The sequence below is a fragment of the Stylophora pistillata genome, chromosome 13 (assembly GCF_964205215.1).
Source record: "Stylophora pistillata chromosome 13, jaStyPist1.2, whole genome shotgun sequence".
Lineage (NCBI taxonomy): Eukaryota > Metazoa > Cnidaria > Anthozoa > Scleractinia > Pocilloporidae > Stylophora > Stylophora pistillata.
In genome coordinates this window covers 7,490,571-7,516,178 of record NC_142531.1, presented here as the reverse complement: position 1 = coordinate 7,516,178, position 25,608 = coordinate 7,490,571, and the positions used below count along the sequence as shown (strand labels likewise).

The 25,608-nt window shown below is 35.8% G+C and overlaps 3 protein-coding genes across 3 annotated transcripts; 2 read left to right on the top strand and 1 right to left on the bottom strand.

The window, feature by feature from the left end:
• Nucleotides 1–99: 99 nt before the first annotated feature.
• Nucleotides 100–2,412, bottom strand: LOC148717450 (uncharacterized). Its single transcript, XM_088743808.1, has 4 exons — nt 2,332–2,412; nt 1,961–2,111; nt 1,164–1,270; nt 100–856 (listed from the first exon to the last, which is right to left on the bottom strand). Exons 1-4 carry the CDS (start codon nt 2,338–2,340, stop codon nt 539–541), a joined length of 585 nt encoding a protein of 194 aa, XP_088599934.1. The 5' UTR covers nt 2,341–2,412; the 3' UTR covers nt 100–538.
• Nucleotides 2,413–13,028: 10,616 nt separating this feature from the next.
• LOC148717449 (uncharacterized) lies at nt 13,029–16,055 on the top strand. Its single transcript, XM_088743665.1, has 4 exons — nt 13,029–13,264; nt 14,054–14,204; nt 14,863–14,969; nt 15,280–16,055. The coding sequence occupies exons 1-4, from the start codon at nt 13,256–13,258 to the stop codon at nt 15,595–15,597; spliced, it is 585 nt and encodes a 194-aa protein (XP_088599791.1). The 5' UTR covers nt 13,029–13,255; the 3' UTR covers nt 15,598–16,055.
• Nucleotides 16,056–21,804: 5,749 nt separating this feature from the next.
• LOC148717448 (uncharacterized) lies at nt 21,805–25,242 on the top strand. The gene is made up of 4 exons (XM_088743708.1): nt 21,805–21,969; nt 22,797–22,947; nt 23,992–24,098; nt 24,409–25,242. Exons 1-4 carry the CDS (start codon nt 21,805–21,807, stop codon nt 24,724–24,726), a joined length of 741 nt encoding a protein of 246 aa, XP_088599834.1. The 3' UTR covers nt 24,727–25,242.
• The last annotated feature ends 366 nt before the right edge of the window (nt 25,243–25,608 follow it).

Here is a 25,608-nt window from a genome sequence, read left to right as displayed (position 1 = left end):
CTGTTACTCTCTCTCTCTCTCCTTCTGTCCTCTGCAATTGTTTCTCTTTCAATCAGTTGGAAACGAAAAATTCTAAAAACAACAGCAACAACAACAGAAGTCTTTACCGATAACATTTTTAATATAAAAATACTTGGTACTCATAGAGTAAGCGACATATTCTGGTTACAGTTACAGTAACTTATATTACCTAGAACATCTTAAGTAATCTATCCTCACTTCAAGCCATGTTATTAAAACAACAACTTAACGTCAAATACTAATTAATTTACTGAGGAAGTTTCATTAACTGTAAAGCTACATGAAATATCTTGTATACATTTCAATGTCTACATTTCATTGTCACCTACATTTCAATGTATCACAAAGCAATTGAAAAATAATAATTTGAAAAGAAGTAAGTATACACTGTGCAAGAAATAAATCCAAACTCTTTACAAAAAAAATAGAACAAAACAGTACCATGAAAAAACCCAATAGTTAAGTATCTCATACTTATTCCTGTACATTCTATTTTCACAGTGAAACATATTTACACCTAACAGGCTTCCACTTGAGCTTGACATGCGATTGAAAAGTCAATGCTTGTGTTATCAAAGTTACAACTGTATAATGTACTTTCTCTTTCTATTTTCACTGTTTCCACAAAGTGTAAAAGGAACCACGTTTGTCTGTTAGTTGGCTGGTCATCTTTCATTGAGGAAGGCTTGACTTCCTCCATAAATGCCTTGCCATCTTCATCACTAGCAAGGAAGTTCCCAGTCTTTTTAGACTTAATAGACATGTAATCACTCTGGTTGTTGACATGTTTAGCTTCAAACAGGTATTTCATCTCAATAGGCTGATGGGCGACCAACTGCAAGTAAAAATATAGACTTAAATTAGCAACCTTAACTAGAAAGTAGTAACTTTACTGCTAGTAACACAAAAATTAAATGATTGGTCAGGGTGGAGAATGTTTTACTACAGAATAGTTCAGGATTATTCCACAAATTATCATTTCCCATTTAGAAGGACTAGGTATGTACACCCAGGAAGGAGTTACAATCATTACTTTTTATTGCTCCCTGTGTTTGTTTAATTTCTACCAGAGTAATTTGTTTCTGGGAAGTTGCAGTTTGAAGACAACAGACTGAGATAATTATTTCATAGCCATAACTCACCTGCAAAAACACCCTGTTTCCTTCTGCACACAGGTAGTAATGGCTGCCATCCAAGTTGTACCTAATGGTATTTGCTCCATAATGATAAGCTTTTTCTATGTAAAATTCTAGAGACATGAATAAAAAAAGAAAACAATCAAATTTACTATTTGAAGAAAGTCAGATTTTAGATGTGAATATAGCTTTATTTATTGCGATAAAGTGAACTTTTCTCATTCAATTTACCTCTAGTGAAAATTAGATATTGATGTGATCAATCCAGTTGCAAGCTGAATAATGTTCTGAAGCTGGGTTTGAAACACAGGGAAGCTATGAGCCTCTTGGTTTTTTTTTTTTTTTTCTGTTCTACATCTAACAGACACCCAACGAAAAACTATTTCTCGAATTTTTACGTAATCAAAATTTGCTTAAGTGAAAAAGTTTTGCATTATTGTCTAAGATAATTTTATCACAAAAACTGGCAGTGTGGCTAGATTAATGAGGCCTTGTGAATATTCATGGATAATTGCGCGTCATCTATAGAAGGTTTGCAATTAAACTCGCAGTCAGAATTGAAAATGATTGAAAAAATCCGCAAGTGTCTTTCCGTGTAGATTACATTCACGATAGAGCCAATCTGGAAACTCGTTTAAATCTACTTACACTCAAATGGGCACTAAGTCTGTTATATTTCTGCGGAAATCTCTCCTCTTTCGAAATATACTCGATTATTTTAGACTACTCTACCATTTTACATACACAAAATCTTTATAATAGCTTTTTGTGAGGGTCCAGCCTAACCATACGCTTATATTTACCTGTTGTATTGCCCCGATGGCTCCCGGTAAACTTTACAGGGATTTGAGGACCAGGTTCGCCTTCGGGCAAATCTGCTATCAGTAGATTTCCACTTCTGTCAAGTCTGTGGTCGGAGATGTCCATTCGATAGCACGCGCTAATTTTAATTAACTGTTCGATAAATTGAAAAAAAAAAACTTTTTTTTAGGATTTAAATCCAACTTAACAACACGCGACTGGAAATGAACTTCGCGGACTTAATTCAAATTGAAAATTCAAGTACACCCTTTTTTAAACGAACGCCTACTCAGCCTGAACGTTCTTACAAAAAGGGTCTTATATATAACAATTGGATGGTTGCAATGTTAAATTTATAGTAAGTCTACCGTACCTTCTCCATATTTCTTTTATAGCGGGTTTTTCTCCGAGCTTGATCTGTAGTCTCTGGTTTCTCGTGATCTTGATCGTTGCTAGTTGCAAATGGTATGGAAACCTTTGGATTCCACGATCTATTTATACGGAAAGTTGAGGATGTCGAATATGTTAATTGACACCAGGGAGGTTCCCAAAGTCACGCGGTCTTGTCAGAAATTGAAAGCATAGAATATCTCAATCATTCGTGCGAATTTCGAAATAAGCTGAGTAACACTAGTTTCTACGGTTGCCAATGGAGCATGCAGTTGGCAATGCTCGCTATTCCGTTGGAAGGAGAAGTGTATCTTTCAAATAATTAGAAAGAACAAGTCACGCAAATCAGGAATCCAAAAGGTTTCCAAAAGAGATTCTTAAAAGATATTCTAAATTGGTTAGGAGATATATCTTTAAGAAACTGAAAAACTGAAGTTTCCTTTTAGTCAGTGATGTTAAAAATTAGCCGATATAATTGATTCTTGTTTAATAGATAATGTATTTTGGGATCGTCACGCAATGAAACTGGCTGCATAACATTCAGGCCCCCACGAAAGAGAGGAATGTTGTACAGGTCAAAAAACAGAAACAAATTAATATTTAATTTTATTTGCTCTGAATAAAAAAAATAGAGATTAATGTTATATTTTAGCAGTAAATCCAGCCACAGAAGATGTGAAATAGAGGAAACTATGTATGGGAGATTTCAAACACCTGAAAGATGCAAGTGAGTTCTGTTTGAAAATGAAAATTATTCATTAATGTTTTTTATTTGCGGAAAGAAGTTGCATGATATGCCAATTTCGTTATCTTACGATTAATATTCTGTGATCCATAACGTTATATGAGTTTAAAGAATTCTCGAATTGTAGTGAAAATGAAAAATAAATAAATAAAAGAAATTAAATTAAATAGAGAAGCCCATTAATTGGTCATAACTTAGCAAACTTGTCAATTAGGAGTCTGTCACCGTAAACTATCTCGATATTGATTATTTTCCATCCCCTTTTTTCTCTTGTTTCTCTTCTTTTCAAATAATTGTGAACAATTTCTTCTGGATTTTCGTAAACACTTAAAACGGGAATGCGAGGCTCTTGATTTATTGCTTGATTTTCATAATCAGTGAATTTCTTAAAGGAGATAATGCATTCACATTCCCTGACAATGACTGAGTTAAAAGAAATAATCATGTTATTGTTAAGTTTTGGACACTTAGCTTTGAGAGTTTTATTTGAGCCTGCGGGATTTCATTTCAATTCGTGATTAATTGAGAGATTTTATGAACACGTTTAACCGAATGGCGAAAACTTACACTTTTTCTGCCAGAGCTGGCTTACAAGCGTTCATGCAACATGAAGCATGATATATAAAACTATTGGACCTATGTGGGGATTTAAATCACAGAAGGCTGATTAAGAGGTGAACTTCGTCGTTCACCTTGTGAGCAAACCAGGATCTAAACCGCTTGATTTTAATTCGAAAACTGCGCATTTGATTGATGGAAAGCTGAGTGATGGTTTTGATTGTTGCCTTATCAGTCTCTGCGCCGAACATTCGTTGGAATCACGCACCAAACAAATAACCTACAGTTGGACCGATTTTTAACAATTGTTGTGAATTGTGACATACACACCATAACAGGACTGAGTGAGTGGTTTAAAACGGTTTTATAGAAAAATCAAATAAAAATAAAGTATGATAGCAGAAGTTCAAGGTGCCATTTATTGTTTGCCCATTTTCACATTGAGAACCGTAAGGTAAAACCGAAGGTAATCACAACTGCTAATCAGGAACAAAGGGGAAAACAGAAGATAGATAGATAGATATGAGATATATAGTTTATTAATAACCGATTTGCAACCAAAAGTTGAATTATGCGATTATTTACAAGTTTCAAGCATTGATAATTACATTAGACTAAATGTATTAAAACAGCAATAAGAACACTAAATATATGTGTTCTAAAAAAAAAAAACGGTTGTATAAAACCGTTCAAGCCTTAAGGGCATTGAAGGTAATAAAACTATTACGAAACCTGTTCGTCTTAAAAACTGGCTTAAACTTCCGCATATTTCTTAGGTTAAAGGTACATGTGTTGCGAGTAGGAAGAAGTTCGTGGAGCTTGTTCTGTTGATTCTGTAAAACATTCTTGAATAGTTTATCAACTAGTTTCTGGCGGCGATCTGAAAGTTTAGTCAGGCCTGATTCAGCCAAGGCCTCATTATATGAGTAAAGAGGAAAAATAATGCGCGTAGCACGCGTTTGTATTTCTTCAAGTTCGTTGGAGAGGTACACGGGAAGGCTGTCATGGAAGACAGGACATACATACTCCGTAATCGGACGAATACAAGTGCAGAAAAACTGGACTAACTCACGGGTACCAAGAACAGAGCGTTTAAGCTGAGATAAGCAATACAAGCGCTTTTTAGCTTTCTTAATAATGGAGTTAATGTGACAATTCCATTTCAAATCATTAGAGATGTTAAGGCCTAGTATTTTGGCACTAGTAGTTAGGTCAATGGGCTTGCCACTAACAACAACTGGATCGAAAGAATTAGGGATGTTAGTGTTAAAGTTTATGAGCAGTTCTTTGCATTTCGTCTCGTTTAACTGAAACTTATCCTCGGTCGCACGGCTTGCTAGGATGTCAACAGCAGCTTGAATGTGACTGTCTTGGTTCTTGCTTATCGTCTCCGAGATAGTGGTATCGTCAACATACTTCCAGAGAGCGATGCCAGGAACAGAAGAGCGTAAACCTCCATTAGAACTCAAAATTAACCTGTGAAAAAAACTGTGTCAAATTTCAAATGGATTTGGTATTGCATTTGACTGGATAACAACATAGCTGAAGATTTCTAGACCTATTTCAGAGAGTAATTTAGCAAAACCAGTGAGAGTAATCTAATGTAATTTTCAACATTCAAAGAGATGTTGCTCTATTCATAAGGAGTTGAACCTCTGTTCAGTATAGAACTGGAGTTTGAACAAAGTCTTATGAAACTGATCACTTTTTTTGGCTGGCTGGTTTTTGCGGTAGTGTTGTATTTGTTTTCTGTTGAAGAAAAAAGAACAATGACAAATGTGTACAGTGCATTGAAAGGTTTACTGATGTAAAAAAATTCCAGACTACAGCGTGTGTAGCAAAGGAATTATTACTGAATAATATCCTTATTTTCCGCCAAATTCTCATAACTGACATAACTGACATAAAAGCGAAATAAACAGCACTGAATGGTGATAATGTATTCTCTTTTGCTCTTTTCTCTCTGTATGTCCTTTTACTCGAAGAATTGAAACTAATGATCGCTTGGGTTTTAAAAGTCGAAAGTCTTTATCCAGAATGGCGATTAGTTTTCTTCTGGTTCGATGCGGAGAAAGGACCATCATATCTGACTTGTAAACAAAAGCCTGGTGTTCCAAGTAGAAAGTAATGCCGACGAACTGATCGACCACAAATCGTATACTTTGACTGTTGTTTATTTAGACCATATTGCAAGTATTCGATCTGGCAAAAGGACGATACAAAATCGTTTGTATCTATGTATAACTAATTTCTCATACAATGATTTCACTCCAAAATAGCTCAAGGTTAGCTTAAAGGCTTGTTTCGGGTTAGCAACTTACACTAGACCTTTCCTTTTGAATTGATTTACCAACTGAAATGTGATGTAACAAAGCTTAAATTTCAATCAGTGTTCTAAATCACGTGATTCTCATTCATTTTTAACGAAACATTGGTGAATGGCTATGTGGTTCGCTCTGCAAAAATGAATTGGAAGCTTCACTTTTGAAGCTTTCCCCTCGGCTATTTCAGTGCACCTGTACCAGCATTTAACTTCGTTGCGAGTGATACCCCACTCCGGGGCAAGAAAATGTGGCTAACTCGTCGATGCTGTCGTATACGTTTACGAGCAAGTAGTCTGTGTATAAATTTTCTACAAAAATACATGTCGTTAGCCTAAATCTAAATGTTAGCTGTTGGTAGCAAGCTAATTAAGGCGCAAAGTTCGCTCGCTGTCGATGTCTTTGGGTGGCAGTCTTAGGGGTATCGAATGGTCCTATTCAATTTACAAGTGCTCGCATTATTTGGCCTTTGCTCGAATTGCTCGCAAAAATTACACGGGTGCTCGCTTGGTCGTGCTCGTAAAAGTTTTGCAACTGTTCGCATGCTCGCATTCTCGTTAACATGTGCTCGATTGCTCGAAATTTCGTTAATTCTGCTCTGTAGTTATTTTCTATTCATCTATAAACGATAAATCAGTTATGATATGGTTAAAACAAAAAAGTTGAAACATCCCTACCTCCGGCTTCAGTCTTTCTTCAACAGTTCAGCCTTTAAATGTTTTGGAGGCGCTGCATGTATTAACGGAAAAACGCAAGAAGCTCCATGGCAAAAATTTTGTTTATTGATTTATTCTTTATCGTATTTCATTGTCGCAGGCTTTCTGCTCGAGGGGTACAGTTTCGTAGTTCAAATATGTGATCGTTCATCTATTCATAGTTAGTAACTATGATCTATTCACTTGTTTCTTAGGTTATTAACAAGTACCCAAAAGATTTCATTCTGTTAATACTGGTTTTGCTTTTTCCCTAGCTTTGCGAACCTTTGTTGATCTCAATTCCCATTTATTTGAGCAAATTATCAGGGTTTGTAGACGTGACGGATTTTCCACTGTGCAATGGGAAATAAAATGGACGGAGTCATAATAATTTGAAACAGTGTACTCGGATCGCCTTTTGTAGCGGTTTTTTCAACCTTGGAAACTTTCTGGCCACTAGTAATTATAACTATTAAAATCTGATGCCAAACGGTGGCATATGAAACGCGATTAAACAAAACAACATTAATAACAACCCTCGCTCGTTTAGGCTTTACCGGAAATTCTTTAATGAAATGTTGCTTTAATCATTTTGATTTAAAAACTAAAGGCCTAGCCAAACGAGGAGACATGTCTACAAACTTAATGTCTCCATGTCGCGCGGAAACACGAAATGTAAGAATTTTTCTCGAAAGGCACCCGCGAAGGTAGAAAGTAATCTAGAGAAATACTACTATTACCAGTACTATCTGACCTTGAGAGCAACCGCTACAGCTTGTAAGATCTGTTCGGCTCTAATTGGTTAGATTCTAGGAGCCTCCAAATAGATCAAAATTCATTGCATTGAATCTTTTTCAGTCGATCAGCGGGAAACCAGTTTGCCGATCATCGAAACCTAGGCCCAAAATGCTCGTTAGACCGAATATCACGTTATTTACACTTCATAAGAACTATATAACCAAAAAAAACATACCATCTATTTTAGCGTCGGGTTAAAAAGAGATGGAAAACTTTAGATCACTGGCTTTAGATCTAGTACGTCTCCTTGAGAGCTCTTGAAGTTCTTGAGCGTCCACCCTGACTGACTCACGTGAAGCTACGTGGCGTAATTTGGCATCAAGTAGGGCACAGTTGGCTGTAGGATGCTGGGACTGGTTGAACCGCCGTGTTTTTACAGGTGAGTTGTGACATACCGTGGTTCTGACTTTATTACCTCTGTTGTCTTCCCAGTGCAAATTCCCAGAAACAAATTACTCTGGTAAAGATTGAACAAAAACAGAGGGCAAAAATTATCCATTGTAATCCCTTCCCAGGTGTACATTCCTAGTTCTTCTATATGGATAATGATAATTTGTGGAATAACCCTGAACCATTCTGTAGCAAAACATCCCCCACCCTGACCAATCATTTCATTCTTGTGCTACTAGCAGTAAAGTTACAACTGTTAGGTTTAGTTCGTTAATTCAAACCTACATTTGTATTTGCAGTCGGTTGCCAATCAGCCCATTGAAATGAAATACCTGTGTGAGGTTCAACTTGTCAACAACTAGAGTGATTACATGCCTATTCAGTCTAAAAGACTGGGAACTTCCTTGCTAGTGATGAAGATGGCAAGGTATATATGGAGAAGTCAAGCACTCCTCCATGAAAGATGACCAGCCAACTGACAGACAAACATGGTTCCTTATACACTATGCTGTGGAAACAGTGAAAATAGAAAGAGAAAGCACGTTACACAGTTGTAACTTTGATAGCACAAGTATTGACTGTTCAGTCACATGTCAGGCTCAAGTGGAAGCCTGTTAGGTGTAAATATGTTCCAATGTGAAAATACATGTACAGGAATAGAGTAGAAGAATTTTAAAACGCTTTTTTTTTCATGATACTGTTTTGTTTCATATCTTTTTTTTTTAAGAGTTTGGATTTATTTCTTGCACATGTATACTTACTTCTTTTCAGATTAATATGATTTTTTATTGGTTTGTGATACACTACATTGTACTTAATGTCTAAAAGATATTTCACGTAGCTTTACAGTTAAAATACATCGTTCGTATATCATCAAGTATTACTAAGTATTTCACATTAATTTTTTGTTGTAATAAGAAGACTTCAAGTAAGGAAACATTACTTAAAATGTTCTAGGTGATATAAGTTGTAACTGGTAGTGTAACCAGAATATTTCGCTTACCCTATGAGTACCGGTGTATCTCTATTAAAAGGATTATCGGTAAAGACTTCTGTTGTTGTTGCTGCCGTTTTAAGACTTTTTTTGCTTCCGACTCATTGAAAGAGAAACAGAGGATAGACCGGAAGAGACGTGGAAAAAGGTTGAAAGCTACTCAATTTCTTACTCTGACTTGCTATCGTAATGTACCTTGAGGAGAAGCAAAAACAAATGAAACGAACACCTTCAAATCAACTCAATCATAGCTTTGTTTAGGTTCAAATACAATAAAAGCCTAGAAGCGCAGTATGCATGTGTGACCAAGACTAAACCTATGATAATATTAATTATAATAATAATAATGCCTTTATTGGATCACACAATCAGTTGTAAAACCAGTAGTTCTCATTGTGGTCCTCTAAAACTACAAATTCAAAGAGTAAAAATGCAAAGAAAAATACAATTATAAATTAATTGCAAATTTCTGCTTATGGAGTTCCAATCACCATCTAACATCAATTAAGACCACAAGCAGATATTGGAAAGAGTTGTTGAGTGGTGAGGGAAACTCATTCCCCTCACTTGTTTCGAAGGCGACGAAAAATCACGATCAATCAACAACAACAATTTAACAACAACAATTTACTTTTACGTAAAATAACAGTGGGATAGTTTGCCCCGCAAATAGCTAGAAAGCTAATCGTGGCGGGGCAAGACAAGTACCTGAATAACATAAATCGTCTCATGATGTCTTAGGACAAGGAGTCGTTATTTACAGTCCCACAGTCAGAGAGTCATACAGAAAAAGATAAGAAGACATTTAAACTTAGGAGGTGTATCTATGTACCTACTTTTTTAATGATCATGGGGATTTGAATATAGTTATCCTCTTTTTCTAAGATATCAAATAGCAATTTGCGAAGGAATTTTTTCAAAGCTTTCTTTGGGAGGTCCGTTATACAGCTTGGTATCTTATTCCACAGCTTTACTCCGATCCGAGAGAAGGGACTGTTTTGTATTTCTAGTCTCGAACTTTTGACATAAAACTTTCCAGACGTAAAAGATTGTGTACTGTATGAATGAATATTAGACGCTTTCTGAAATAGATTTAGTATGTTTGCTGGGGCTTTGTCATTATTGATATGGTGTATTAAAGTTGATACGGACTCGTAATAAAGAAAAGCTATCGGAAGTACGTTTGCTTTAAGAAATAAAGGAATTGCATGGTCATGCCAGTCTGCGAAGTACAGCAGACGAAGGGCTCTTTTCTGAAGAATAAGAATTTTATTAAGATAACTCTTGCATGCCTGATCCCCAGGCAGCAAGATCATAGGTTAAATAAGGATGGATTAGAGACTGTTAGCTTTTCAATAGTATTTGTCGACGTACAGAGTGGCGTAGCTTTGCAAGTAGCCCAACATTTTTTACTAATTACAATCACCTTCAAGTCCATCGATTGAATGCACACATTTGAGTATTTCATGAGCGACGCAACCTCTTTACTTACATTGCGGCAACACCAACACCACAATAAACAGTGAGAAAAAGACTAAAAAAAAAAAACTTAAGAGAGGACCTTGGTAACCCTCCCTGGTATTGCGTCATAGACGGCGCCATGTTTTAAGAAATTCCCACTTCATCAACATATTTACCCGATCATGTAATACACAATCAATTGTCTCGTTCTTCTTCAACGTGGTTTTGCGTAATTGATGCCTTTTTCTTAGTTTTTCGCAGAGGGTGCTCTGATAAAATTTGTGTTGCGATAGAAAGAGGAGACTGGAGAGCGTCTACTGTTTACTACGATATTTGAACAAGGAAGACTGGAAGCCAAAGAGATCGACAGCGAGCGAGCGTTGACCCGTAGCTTGCCACCAACGGCTAAAATTTAGATTTAGGCGAACGAAATGTGTTTTTGTGGAAATTAAAATCTATACACAGATCACTTGCTCGTAAAGTATACGAAAGCATCAACGAGTTAGCCACATTTTCTTACCCGGAACGAGGAATCAGTAGCAACGAAATAAAAATGTTGGTACATGTATGTCGAAAAAACGTATTTTTTTCTGCAAAGTATACGACTGCATCACTGCGTTAGCCAAATTTTCTTGCTCGGAGTGAGGAATCACTAGCAACCAAATTAAAATGTTGGTACATGTGCAATGAAATAGCAGGGGAAAGCTTCAAAAGTGAAGCTTACACTTCATTTTTACAGAGCGAACCACAGAGCCATTCACCAGGTTTTTCTTCAACGGAAAACAAAGGGAACACTACTGCAAAACCAGCCAGCCAAAACAATGATCAGTTTCATAAGATTTTGTTCAAACTCCAGGACTATACTGAGCCAGAGAGGTTCAACCCCTTATAAATAGAGCAACATCTCTTTGAATGTTGAAAATTACATTAGATTGCTCTCGCTGGTTTTGCTCAATTACTCTCTGAAATAGGTATAGAAATCTTCTGCCAGGTTGTTATCCAATCAAATGCAATACCAAATCCATTTTAAATTTGGCACAGTTTTTTTTTTGGCAGGTTAGCTTTGAGTTTTTAGGGAGGTTTGCGTTCTTCTGCTTTCACCTTTGTTCTGATTAGCAATTGCGATTACCTTGGGTTTTGCCTTACGGATCTCATGGAAAATGAGCAAGCAATAAATGGCATTTTGAACTTCTGCTATCATACTTTATTTTTATTTGATTTTTTTCTATAAAACTGCAGTAAATTAAACCAATCACTCGGTCCTGTTTTGGTGTGTATGTCACAATTTACAACAACTGTTAAAAATCGGTCCAACTGTAGTTTACTTCACTGTTTGGTGCGTGATTCCGACGAAGGTTCCGCGCAGAGCCTGATAAGGCAACAATCAAAACCATCTTTCAGCTTTCCATTAATCAAATGCGGAGTTCTCGAACAAAAATCCGGCAAGCAGTTTAGATCCTGGTTTGCTCACAATGTGAGCGACGAAGTTCACCTCTGACTTAGCCTTTTGTGATTTAAATTCACACAGAGATCCAATAGTTCTATAAAACTACATTTTATGTATCATGCTTCATGTTGCGTGAACGCTTGTAAGCCAGTTCTGGTAGAAAAAGTATAAGTTTTCGTCATTCGTTTGAACGTTTTCATAAAATCTCTCCAATTATTCACGAATTGAAAAGAAAATCCACATGCCGGTTCGAATAAAGCTCTTAAAGCTAAGTGTCCAAAACTTAACGATAACATGATTATTTCTTTGAATTCAATCTTTTGTCAAAGAGAATGTGAATGCATTCTCTCCTTTAAGAAATTCGCTGATGATGAAAATCAAGCCATAAATCAAGAGTCTTGCACTCCCGTTTTGAGTGTTCACAAAAATCCAGAAGAAATTGTTCACAATTATTTGAAAAGAGGAGAAACAAGAAATAAAAGGGGATGGAAAATAATCAATATCGAGACAGTTTGCGGTGACAGACTCTTCATTGGCAAGTTTGCTGAGTTAATGGCCTTGTCTATTTTATTTCATTCTAATTTTTTATTTCTTTTTTTATATTTTCACTAGAATTCGATAATTCTTAGCGCTCACAAAATTCAACGTTATGCATCACAGATACTTAATTGGAAGATAGCGGAATTGGAAAATCATTCGACTTGTTTCCGCAAATAAAAAAGATTAATAAAATATTTTCATTTTCAAACAGAATTCACACTTGCATCTTTCCGATGTTTGAAATCTTCCATAGATAGATTCTAATATTTCACATCTTCTGTGGCTGATATTACTACTTAAATATAACATTCATCTCCATTTCTTTATTCAGAGCAAATAAAACTGAATCTATGTTTTTGACCTGTTAAACATTCCCCTCTTTGATGGAGGACTGAATTTTATGCAGCCAGTTGCGTGACAACCCCAAAATACATTATCTATTTAACAAGAATCAATTATGTCGGCTTATTTCGAACAGCAGTGACAAAAAGGAAGTTTCAGTTTTTCAGTTTTTCAGTTTCTTAAAGATATATCTTCAAACCAATTTAGAATATCTTTTAAGAGTCTATTTTGGAAATTTTTTAGACTCCTGATTTGCGTGACTTGTTCCTTCTAATTATTTCAAAAATACTTTTCTCCTTCGAACAGAATCACGAGCATTTCCAACTGCATGCTCGATTGGCACCCATATAAACTAGTTTTACTCGATAAAAGCTGAGTTTATTCCGAAATCTGTGCGAGTGACTGAAGTATTTGACCCTTTCATTTTCTAAGAAGACCGCGTGACTTTAGGGACCCCCCCTGGTGGCCATTTACATATTCGACATACTTAACTTTCCGTATAAATAGATCGTCGAATCCAAAGGTATCCATACCATTTGCAACCAGCAACGATCAAGATCAGGAGGAACTAGAGACTACAGATCAAGCTTGGAGAAAAACCCGCTATAAAGAAAATATGGAGAAGGTATGGTAAACTTACTATAAATTTAACATTGCAACCATCCAATCGTGGATTTTATGTAAAGTATTGTATATATATACTGAAATAAATGAAAAACGAAAGTCCTCTTTTTCTTTTTCTTTCTTTTTGCTTTTGCGGTACGCGTTTCACCGCTGTTGTGGCTCTGCAGGCATAGCACTTTGCTGTGCCTGAAGAGCCGCAACGGCGATGAAACGCGTAGCGCAAAAGCAAAGAGAAAGAAAAAGAAAAAGGACTTTCGTTTTTCATTTATTTCAGTATCTTTATTCGACACAGAAGTTTACAGTTTGTTTACATTATATATATATATAATATTAAAGTATACCCTTTTTTATAAAAACGTCTAGATAATCTATATGTATAGATATATATATTTATTAAAAACTGGATCATTGGATAATGCAATTCAAGACTTTTTATTGGCTTAGCCATTATGATATATGAGCCAATACACCATAATCTACAAATATGGTTAGCGTACGCGTCAGCTTAAAATTAAAAGGGAGCTAAAAATTTAGTAAAATTGAATAATTTAATTTAACGTTTTTAATAAAACAATTATTCCACTCGTTCTTGTTGGATATGAGATGATTATATCCAACGCGCGCTCGTGGAATAATTGTTCAATAGATTAACTAGACGTTTTTATAAAAAAAAAGGGTGTACTTTAATTTTTCAACTGGAGAAGTAAGCCCGCGAAGTTCATTTCCAGTCGCGTGGCGTTTAGTTGGAGTTGAATCTTAAAAAACCTTCTTTTTTCAATTTTATCGACAGTTAATTAAAATTAGCGCGTGCTATCGAATGGACATCCCCAACCACAGACTCGACAAAAGTGGAAACCTTCTGATGGCAGATTTGCCGGAAAGCGAACCTGGTCCTCAAATCCCTGTAAAGTTTTCTGGGAGCCATCGGGGCAATACAACAGGTAAATATAAGCGTGTGGTACGGCGTGACCCTCACAAAAAGCTATTATGAAGCTTTTGTGCAGGTAAAATGGCGGAATAGTCTAAAATAATCCATCATAATCCGAAAGAAGAGAGGTTTCTACAGATATGTAACGGACTCAGTGCCCATTTGAATGCAAGTAGATTAAAACCAGTTTCCAGATTGGCGCTATCGTGCATGTAATGTACACGGAAAGACACTTGGGGAGTTTTTCATTCATTTTCAATTCTGACGACGAGTTTAATTGCAAACCTTCTATAGATGTCGCTCAAGTATCCATGACCATTAACAGGGCATCACTAATCTAACCACATTGCCAGTTTTTGTAGTAAAATTACCTTATACAGTAATGCAAAACTTTTTCACTTAAGCAATTATTGATTACGTAAAAAATTCGAGAATAGTTTTTCGTTAGCTTTGAGCTTATAGTTTCCCGTTGTTTTAAACCCAGCTACAGAACATTATTCAGCATGCAACTGCATTGATCACATCAATATCTAATTTTTATTAAAGGTAAATTGACTAAGAAAAGTTCACCCAGTTATTCGCCGCACTGCATAAAGCTATATTTACATCTTATATTTGACTTTCCTCAAATAATATTTTTGACTGTTTACCTTTTTTATCCATGTCTCTAGAATTTTACATAGAAAAAGCTTATCATTATGGAGCAAATACCATTAGGTATGACTTGGATGGCAGCCATTACTACCTGTGTGCAGAGGGGAACAGGGTGTTTTTACAGGTGAGTTGTGACATACCGTGGCGTTCACTTTATTATCTATGCTGTCTTGAAAGTGCAACTTCCCAAAATCAAATTACTCTGGTAAAGATTTAATAAAAACAGAGGGCAAAAATTAATCATTATAATCTCTTCCCAAGTGTACATTCTTAGTTCTTCTATAAGGATAATGATAATTTTGTGAATAACCCTGAACCATTCTGTAGTAAAACATCCCCCACCCTGACCAATCATTTCATTCTTGTGTTACTAGCAATAAAGTTACAACTGTTTAGTTTCGGTCGTTAATTTAAACCTACATTTTCATTTGCAGTTGGTTGCCTATCAACCTATCGAGATGAAATATCTGTTTGAGGTTCAACATGTCAACAACCAGAGTGATTACATGTCTATTGAGTCTAAAAAGACTGGGAACTTTCTTGCTAGTGATGAAGACGGCAGGGCATTTATGGAGGAAGTCAAGCACTCCTCCATGAAAGATGACCAGCCAACTGACAGACAAACATGGTTCCTTCTACACTTTATGGAAACAATAAAAATAGAAAGAGAAAGTACATTATCCAGTTGTAACTTTGATAGCAAGAGTATTGACCGTTCAGTCACATGCCAGGCTCAAGTGGAAGCCTGTTAGGTGTAAATATGTTTCAAAGTGGAAATTCATGTACAGTAATAGAGTAGGAGAATTTTGAAATGCTTTTTTTTCATGGTACTGTTTTGTTCCATTTTTTTTTTTTTTTTTTGTAAAGAGTTTGGATTTATCTCTTGCACAGTGTATACTTACTTCTTTTCAGATTGATATTTTTTATTGGTTTGTGATACAATGAAATGTAAGTAAGATTGACTGTATACATTGAAGTGTATAAAAGATATTTCATGTAGCTTTACGGTTAAAAAACTTCCATAGTATATCATCAAGTATTACTAAGTATTTAACGTTAATTTGTTGTTGTACTGACATGACTTCAATTCAAGTAAGGAAATATTGCTTAAAATGTTCTAGGTAATATAAGTTGTAACTGGTATTGGAACCAGAATATGTCGTTTACTTTGTGGGTACCGAGTATTTCTATTAAACTCATTATTGGTAAAGACTTCTGTTGTTGTTGCTGTCGTTTTAAGACTTTTTTGTTGCCGACTGATTGAAAGAGAAACAGAGGATAGACCGGAAGAGATATGGAAATAGGTTGAAAGCTACTCAACTTCTTCTTACTCTGACTTGCTATGGTAATGTACCTTAAGGAGAGAAAAAAACAGATGAAACGAACACCTTCAAATACGATGAATATATGAAGTTCATATATTTTGAACTGCGGTTATAGATACGTATGATGCACGATCCTCGCAGTAGAGAGCGCTATTTATGCAATAGCGAAAATCAGACCTGAAAAAAATCAGGCCTGTACGGGATTCGAACCACTGACCTCAGCGATATTAGTGCAGCGCTCTACCAATTGAGCTAACAAGCCAACACGATCCTCTCTACTGCGAGGATCGTGCATCATACGAACACCTTCAAATCAACTCAATTATAGCTTTGTCTAGGTTAAAACACAATAAAAGTCTAAAAGTGCACTCTGCATGTGTGGCCAAGACTAAACCAATAATAATAATAATAATAATAATAATAATAATTATAATAATAATGACTTAATTGGATTACACAATTACTGGTAAAACGAATAGTTCTCATTGTGGTCCTCTAAAACTAGAAATTCAAAAAGCAAAAATAGAAAGAAAAAATACAGTTAGAAATTAATGAAAAATTTCTGCTTAAAGTAAAATTATCAATTCTGGAATTCCAATCGCCATCTAACATCAATTACGACCACAAGCAGATATATGGAAGGAGTTGTTGAGTAGTGAGAGAAATTCATGAGGTGAGCACCCTCTCAGTGTTCCATAGGGATGAAGCTTGAGAAAGTCTTGTCATCTTAGGCTGATTTTCAGCCTCTTGTGCCGGAAATGAAGTCTTAACTTTGCTTACAATCAAATGAAAAACTAAAATTAAAAGAAAGCTTCACCAGACGGAGGGTATCAGAGCTACAAGTTTTTGTTTTCGACTGATTGAAAGAGAAACAGAAGCTAGAAAGAAAGACAAGAAGAAGTAAGGCATTCTAAATAATCGCTGCCTAGACATTAGTTTCCAAGGCGACGAAAGATCACGATTAAGCACCTTCAAGTTGATCGATTGAATGCACTCATTTGAGTATTTCATGGCAGACGAACATCTTTCTTCACAAAAAAAAAAAAAATGACCTAAAAACTGTTCCCTGGAGTTCTGCTTACATTTATGACGACGTTGATGATCTATGGCACCATTGGGCTCAATTGTACACTGAAGTGTTGGACAAACACGCACCAATAAAGAAAAAACGGGTCAGAGGTGATCAATTGCCATGGATAACTCCATTAATTCAACGCGAAATCTCTCGTCGTAATCGACTGTTTAAGAAACATGCAAAGAGCCCAACAACAACCTCTTGGGAGGAATTCAAGAAACAGAGAAACAAGGTCACATCCCTGAAACGAAAAGGGTTGAAGGCGTTCTGCATGGAGGCATCGTCAAACACTAAACATCATGGTGAGTTTTGGAATAAGTTGAGACTTTTTTTCAGGTCTGATTTTCACTATTGCTCAAATAGTGCTTTACTGCGAAGGATCGTTCTCATATACGTCTCATAACCGCAGTTCACACATATGTTTCATATGTTTGTTGTTGTTTGATTTATCATCTACGGGTTTATATCGAATTAATTTGATGGCCTGCTCCCAGTTGGCTTGTTAGCTCAATTGGTAGAGCGCTGCACTAGTATCGCAGAGGTCAGTGGTTCGAATCCCGTACAGGCCTGAAATTTTTTTCAGGTCTGATTTTCACTATTGCTCAAATAGTGCTTTACTGCGAAGGATCGTTCTCATATACGTCTCATAACCGCAGTTCACACATATGTTTCATATGTTTGTTGTTGTTTGATTGTTAATATTGTAACTTTTTATTAATAGCTCTTGTCCATGATCTTCGATCCTGTTTTCAGTTATTTAATAGATCTACTTATTATTTGTATTCTTACAGAAATTATGTTTTATTTCTAATTGTACATACACGTACACGTTTTAACGAGAGCTTCTGTACTCCTAGGTGTCACGTGTTTAAATAAAGGATTGATTGATTGATGATTGATTGCGGGAACACCAACACCACAATAATCAGTGAGAAAAAGAGAAAAAAGGACAAGCCTGTTAGAGAGGGCCTTTGTTTACCCTTGCTGGTATATATATCTTATTAACCAAGCGCGAGGGCCGTACTGGGAGAATATTGGCCCGAGGTCTTGACTGTACGGACCGAGCGCAGCGAGGTCCGTACAAAAAAGACCTAGGGCCGATATTCTTCTAGTACGGTCCCGAACAAGCTTGGTTAATAAGAGATTTATTATACGACTGAAGTTCAAAGGGACACAAGTGCAATATCATTCGGGACCATTCGGGACAGTGCCCGGTCCAATACTGAGAGAATATTGACCGGCAATAGAGCATTTTGATTGGTTGATTTTAGTTATTGGCCCTCTGACTGCCCGAGTCGTGTAATAATGTGTCATAGACAGCGCCATGTTTTACGAAACTCCCACTTCATCAACATATTTACCCGATCATATAACACACAATGAATTGTCTCGTTCTTCTTTAACGCAGTTTTGCGTAATTGATGCCCTTTTCTTGGTTTTTCGCATAGGGTGCTTTGATAAAATTTGCGATAGAAAGAGAAGGGGGAGCGTTTAGTGTTCACTACGATATTTGCACGAGGAAGACTGGCACCCAAAAACATCGACAGCGAGCGAGCGTTGCGTCTTAGCTTGCCATCAAAGGGTAAAATTTAGATTTAAGTGAACGACATGTGTTTTTGTATAACAACTATACACAGACCACTTCGTTAAATATACGACAGCATCACTAAGTCAGCCACATTTTCTTACCCGGAGTGAGGAATCACTAGCAACGAAATTAAAATGTTGGATAATATATAGATAATATATAAATTAGATAATATATAGCTTTTCAATATTTTTATCTCACCTTTTGATATTAGTTCTTATTAGCTCATTATTTGTAATTAGTTTCACGTTCATGTTTTAAACGAGCTATTAGTTCTTAGGTGATACGTGGGTAAATAAAGTATTATTATTATTATTGGTACATGGATGCAGAAAAAATCGTATTTTTTGTGCAAAGTATATGACTGCATCACTGAGTTAGCCGCATTTTCTTGCCTCGGAGTGAGGAATCACTAGTAACGAAGTTAAAATGTTGGTACATGTGCACTGAAATAGCAGGAGAAAGCTTTACTTTCTAATTCATTTTTGTAGAGCGAACCACATAGCCATTCACCAGGTTTTTGTTTACATGTCAGATATGATGCTCTTTTCTCCGCACCGAACCGGAAGAAAACTAATCGCCATTCTGGCTCAAGACATTCGACTTTTTAAACCAAGTAATCATTAGTTTCAGCTCTTCGACTAAAAGGATATACAGAGAGAAAAGAGCAAACTGAGGAGAATACATTACCACCATTCACTGTTATTCATTTCCCTTTTATGTCAGCTAAGATGATCTGGCGGAAAATGAGGATAATATTAATAATTCCTTACTATACACGCTGTAGTCTGACATTTTTCACATCAGTAAACCTTTCAATGCACCGTACATATTTGTCAATGTTTTTTTTTCTTCAAAAGAAAACAAATGCGACACTACTGCAAAACTAGCCAGCCAAAAAACAAAATGATCAGTTTCATGAGATTTTGTTCAAACTCCAGGACCATACTGAGCCAGAGAAATTCAACTACCCATAAACGGAGCAACATCTCTTTGAATGTTGAAAATTACATTAGATTGCTCTCATTGGTTTTGCTCAATTACCCTCTGAAATAAGTCTAGAAATCTGCTATGTTGTTATCCAATTAAATGCAATACCAAAACCATTTGAAATTTGAGAAAGTTTTTTTCGCAGGTTAGCTTCAGAGTTCTTATGGAGGCTTGCGCTCTTCTGTTTTCCCCTTTGTTCTGATTAGTAATTGCGATTACCTTGGGTTTTGCCTTACGGTTCTCGATGTGAAAATGGGCAAACAATAAATGGCACCATGAACTTCTGCTATGATACTTTCATTTTATTTTATTTCTTCTACATAACTTCAGTGAATTAAACCAATCGCTCAGTTCTGTTATAGTGCGTCAGTGTCACAATTAACAACATCTGTTAAAAATCGGTTCAACTGTAGGTTATTTGTTTGGTGCGTGATTCCAACGAATATTCCGCGCGTAGCCTGATAAGGTAACAATCAAAACCATCACTAAGCTCTCCATCAATCAAATGCGCAGTTCTCGAATTAAAATCAAGCAGTTTAGATCCTGGTTTGTTCACAATGTGAGCGACGAAGTTCACCTCTGACTTAGCCTTTCGTGATTTAAATTCACACAGAGATCCAATAGTTCTATAAAACTACATTTTATGTATCATGCTTCATGTTGCGTGAACGCTTGTAAGCCAGTTCTGGTAGAAAAAGTATAAGTTTTCGTCATTCGTTTGAACGTTTTCATTAAATCTCTCCAATTATTCACGAATTGAAAAGAAAATCCACATGCCGGTTCGAATAAAGCTCTTAAAGCTAAGTGTCCAAAACTTAACAATAACATGATTATTTCTTTGAATTCAATCTTTTGTCAAAGAGAATGTGAATGCATTCTCTGCTTTAAGAAATTCGCTGATGATGAAATTCAAGCCCTAAAACAAGAGTCTAGCACTCCCGTTTTAAGTGTTCACAAAAATCCAGAAGAAATTGTTCACAATTATTTGAAAAGAGGAGAAACAAGAAATAAAAGGGAATGGAAAATAATCAATATCGAGACAGTTTGCGGTGACAGACTCTTCATTGGCAAGTTTGCTGAGTTAATGGCCTTGTCTATTTTATTTCATTCTAATTTTTTATTATCTTTTTATATTTTCACTAGAATTCGATAATTCTTAGCGCTCACAAAATTCAACGTTATGCATCACAGAGACTTAATCGTAAGATAGCGGAATTGGAAAATCATTCGACTTGTTTCCGCAAATAAAAAAGATTAATAAAATATTTTCATTTTCAAACAGAATTGACACTTGCATCTTTCAGATGGATCTTTCAGATAGATATCTTTCAGATATCTTTCAGATATCTTTCAGATATCTTTCAGATATCTTTCAGATATCTTTCAGATATCTTTCAGATATCTTTCAGATATCTTTCAGATGGATCTTTCAGATAGATTCTAATATTTCACATCTTCTGTGGCTGATATTACTACTTAAATATAACATTCATCTCCATTTCTTTAATCAGAGCAAATAAAACTGAATCTATGTTTTTGACCTGTTAAACATTCCCCTCTTTGATGGAGGAGTGAATGTTATGCAGCCAGTTGCGTGACAACCCCAAAATACATTATCTATTTAACAAGAATCAATTATGTCGGCTTATTTCGAACAGCAGTGACAAAAAGGAAGTTTCAGTTTTTCAGTTTTTCAGTTTCTTAAAGATATATCTTCCAACCAATTAAGAATATCTTTTAAGAGTCTATTTTGGAAATTTTTTAGATTCCTGATTTGCGTGACTTGTTCCTTCTAATTATTTCAAAGATACTCTTCTCCTTCTAACAGAATCACGAGCATTTCCAACTGCATGCTCGATTGGCAGCCATATAAACTAGTTTTACTCGATAAAGGGTCAGTTTACATCGAAATCTGTGCGAGTGACTGAAGTATTTGACCCTTTCATTTTCTAAGAAGACCGCGTGACTTTAGGGACCCCCCATGGTGCCATTTACATATTCGACATACTTAACTTTCCGTATAAATAGATCGTCGAATCCAAAGGTATCCATACCATTTGCAACCAGCAACGATCAAGATCAGGAGAAACTAGAGACTACAGATCAAGCTTGGAGAAAAACCCGCTATAAAGAAAATATGGAGAAGGTATGGTAAACTTACTCTAAATTTAACATTGCAACCATCCAATCGTGGATTTTATGTAAACTATTATATATTTATTTCAGTATATATATATATATATACTGAAATAAATGAAAAACGAAAGTCCTCTTTTTCTTTTTCTTTTTTTTTTACTTTTGCGCTACGCGTTTCACCGCTGTTGTGGCTCTGCAGGCATAGCACTTTGCTGTGCCTGAAGAGCCGCAACGGCGATGAAACGCGTAGCGCAAAAGCAAAGAGAAAGAAAAAGAAAAAGAGGACTTTCGCTTTTCATTTATTTCAGTATCTTTAATCGACACAGAGGTTTACAGTTTGTTTACCTTATATCTATATATATATAATATTAAAGTATACCCTTTTTTATAAAAACGTCTAGATAATCTATATGTATAGATATATCTATTTATTAAAAACTGGATCATTGGATAATGCAATTCAAGACTTTTTATTGGCTTAGCCATTATGATATATGAGCCAATACACCATAATCTACAAATATGGTAAGCGTACGCGTCAGCTTAAAATTAAAAAGGAGCTAAAAATTTAGTAAAATTTAAAAATTTAATTTAACGTTTTTAATAAAACAATTATCCCACTCGTTCTTGTTGGATATGAGATGATTATATCCAACGCGCGCTCGTGGAATAATTGTTCAATAGATTAACTAGACGGTTTTTATAAAAAAAAAAAAAAAAAGGGTGTACTTTAATTTTTCAACTGGAGAAGTAAGCCCGCGAAGTTCATTTCCAGTCGCGTGGTGTTTAGTTGGAGTTGAATCTTAAAAAACCTTCTTTTTTCAATTTTATCGATAGTTAATTAAAATTAGCGCGTGCTATCGAATGGACATCCCCAACCACAGACTCGACAAAAGTGGAAACCTTCTGATGGCAGATTTGCCGGAAAGCGAACCTGGTCCTCAAATCCCTGTAAAGTTTTCTGGGAGCCATCGGGGCAATACAACAGGTAAATATAAGCCTGTGGTACGGCGTGACCCTCACAAAAAGCTATTATGAAGCTTTTGTGCAGGTAAAATGGTGGAATAGTCTAAAATAATTCAGCATAATCCGAAAGAAGAGAGGTTTCTACAGAAATGTAACGGACTCAGTGCCCATTTCAATGCAAGTAGATTTAAACCAGTTTCCAGATTGGCGCTATCGTGGATGTAATGTACCCGGAAAGACACTTGGGGAGTTTTTCATTCATTTTCAATTCTGACGACGAGTTTAATTGCAAACCTTCTATAGATGTAGCTCAAGTATCCATGACCATTAATAGGGCATCACTAATCTAACCGCATTACCAGTTTTTGTAGTAAAATTACCTTATACAGTAATGCAAAACTTTTTCACTTAAGCAATTATTGATTACGTAAAAAATTCGAGAATAGTTTTTCGTTAGCTTTGAGCTTATAGTTTCCCGTTGTTTTAAACCCAGCTTTAGAACATTATTCAGCATGCAACTGCATTGATCACATCAATATATAATTTTTATTAAAGGTAAATTGACTAAGAAAAGTTCACTCAGTTATTCGCCGCACTGCTTAACAAATGGTAAACACCACAGCGTACACTATTGAGTTATGGATGCACGCGGGAGGTTGCTAAGCACGAAAGAAGCCTAAGAGTCGCTCGAGGCGATAGCCGAGAGCGACTCTAGCTTCTTGAGTGCTTAGCAAACCTCCCAAGTGCATCCATAACTCAATAGTGTACGCTGTGGTGTTTACCATTTGTTTTATAACATAACATTGATACACTGTAGCAAAGAGTTCCCTTTTATTTAACAAATCTTACGTGACCAGAAAAAACAAGCGCGAGCGTAAAAATATAGTCTTTGCATTTGCTCACGTCAGCAGCGTACACCCATGGGCAAATGGGGGATGCTAAATTGACCAATCAGAGCGCGCGCTTTACTTTGGTTATGTTATAAATAAAGCTATATTTACATCTCATATTTGACTTTCCTCACATAATAAATTTGACTGTTTTCCTTTTTTATCCATGTCTCTAGAATTTTACATAGAAAAAGCTTATCATTATGGAGCAAATACCATTAGATGTGACTTGGATGGCAGCCATTACTACCTGTGTGCAGAAGGGAACAGGGTGTTTTTACAGGTGACTTGTGACATACCGTGGCGTTGACTTTATTATCTCTGTTGTCTTCAAAGTGCAACTTCCCAAAATCAAATTACTCTGGTAAAGATTTAATAAAAACAGAGGACAAAAATTAATAGTTATAATCCCTTTCCAAGTGTGCATTCTTAGTTCTTCTATATGGATAATGATAATTTGGTGAATAACCCTGAACCATTCTGTAGTAAAACATCCCCCACCCTGACCAATCATTTCATTCTTGTGTTACTAGCAATAAAGTTACAACTGTTTAGTTTCGGTCGTTAATTTAAACCTACATTTTCATTTGCAGTTGGTTGCCTATCAACCCATTGAGATGAAATACCTGTTTGAGGTTCAACATGTCAACAACCAGAGTGATTACATGTCTATTGAGTCTAAAAAGACTGGGAACTTTCTTGCTAGTGATGAAGACGGCAGGGCATTTATGGAGGAAGTCAAGCCTTCCTCCATGAAAGATGACCAGCCAACTGACAGACAAACATGGTTCCTTCTACACTTTATGGAAACAATAAAAATAGAAAGAGAAAGTACATTATCCAGTTGTAACTTTGATAGCAAGAGTATTGACCGTTCAGTCACATGCCAGGCTCAAGTGGAAGCCTGTTAGGTGTAAATATGTTCCAAAGTGAAAATACATGTACAGGAATAGAGTAGAAGAATTTTAAAATACTTTTATTTTCATGGTACTGTTTTGTTCCATTTTCATTTTTGTAAAGAGTTTGGATTTATTTCTTGCACAGTGTATACTTTTCAGATAAATATTTTTGTTGCTTTGTAATACACTGAAATGTTGGTAAGATTGAAATGTATACATTAAAATGTATACAACATATTCCATGTAGCTTTACGGTTAAAAAACTTCCATAGTATATTACCAAATATTACTAAGTATTTGACATTAATTTGTTGTCGTGATAACATGACTTTAGTGAGGAAATATTACTTAAAATGTTCTATGTAATATTGAGAGAATATTGACCGGCAATAGAGCATTTTGATTGGTTGATTTTAGTTATTGGCCCTCTGACTTCCCGAGTCGTGTAATAAAAGTTGTAACTGGTACTGTAACCAGAATATGTCTCTTACTCTATGGATACCGAGTATTTCTATTAAACTCATTATCGGTAAAGACTTCTGCTGTCGTTGCTGTCGTTTTAAGACTTTTTTTGTTTCCGACTCATTGAAAGAGAAACAGAAGATAAACCGGAAGAGACGTGGAAAAAGGTTGAAAGCTACTCAATTTCTTCTTACTCTCAGGACTTGCTATGGTAATGTACCTTGAGGAGAGGAATACGCAAATGAAACAAACACCTTCAAATAGCTTTGATAGGACAAGTACTGACAGTTCAGTCACATGTCAGGCTCAAGTGGAAGCCTGTTAGGTGCAAATATGTTCCAAAGTGAAAATACATGTACAGGAATAGAGTAGGATAATTTTGAAATACTTTTATTTCATGGTACTGTTTTGTTCCACTTTTTTCTTTTTTTT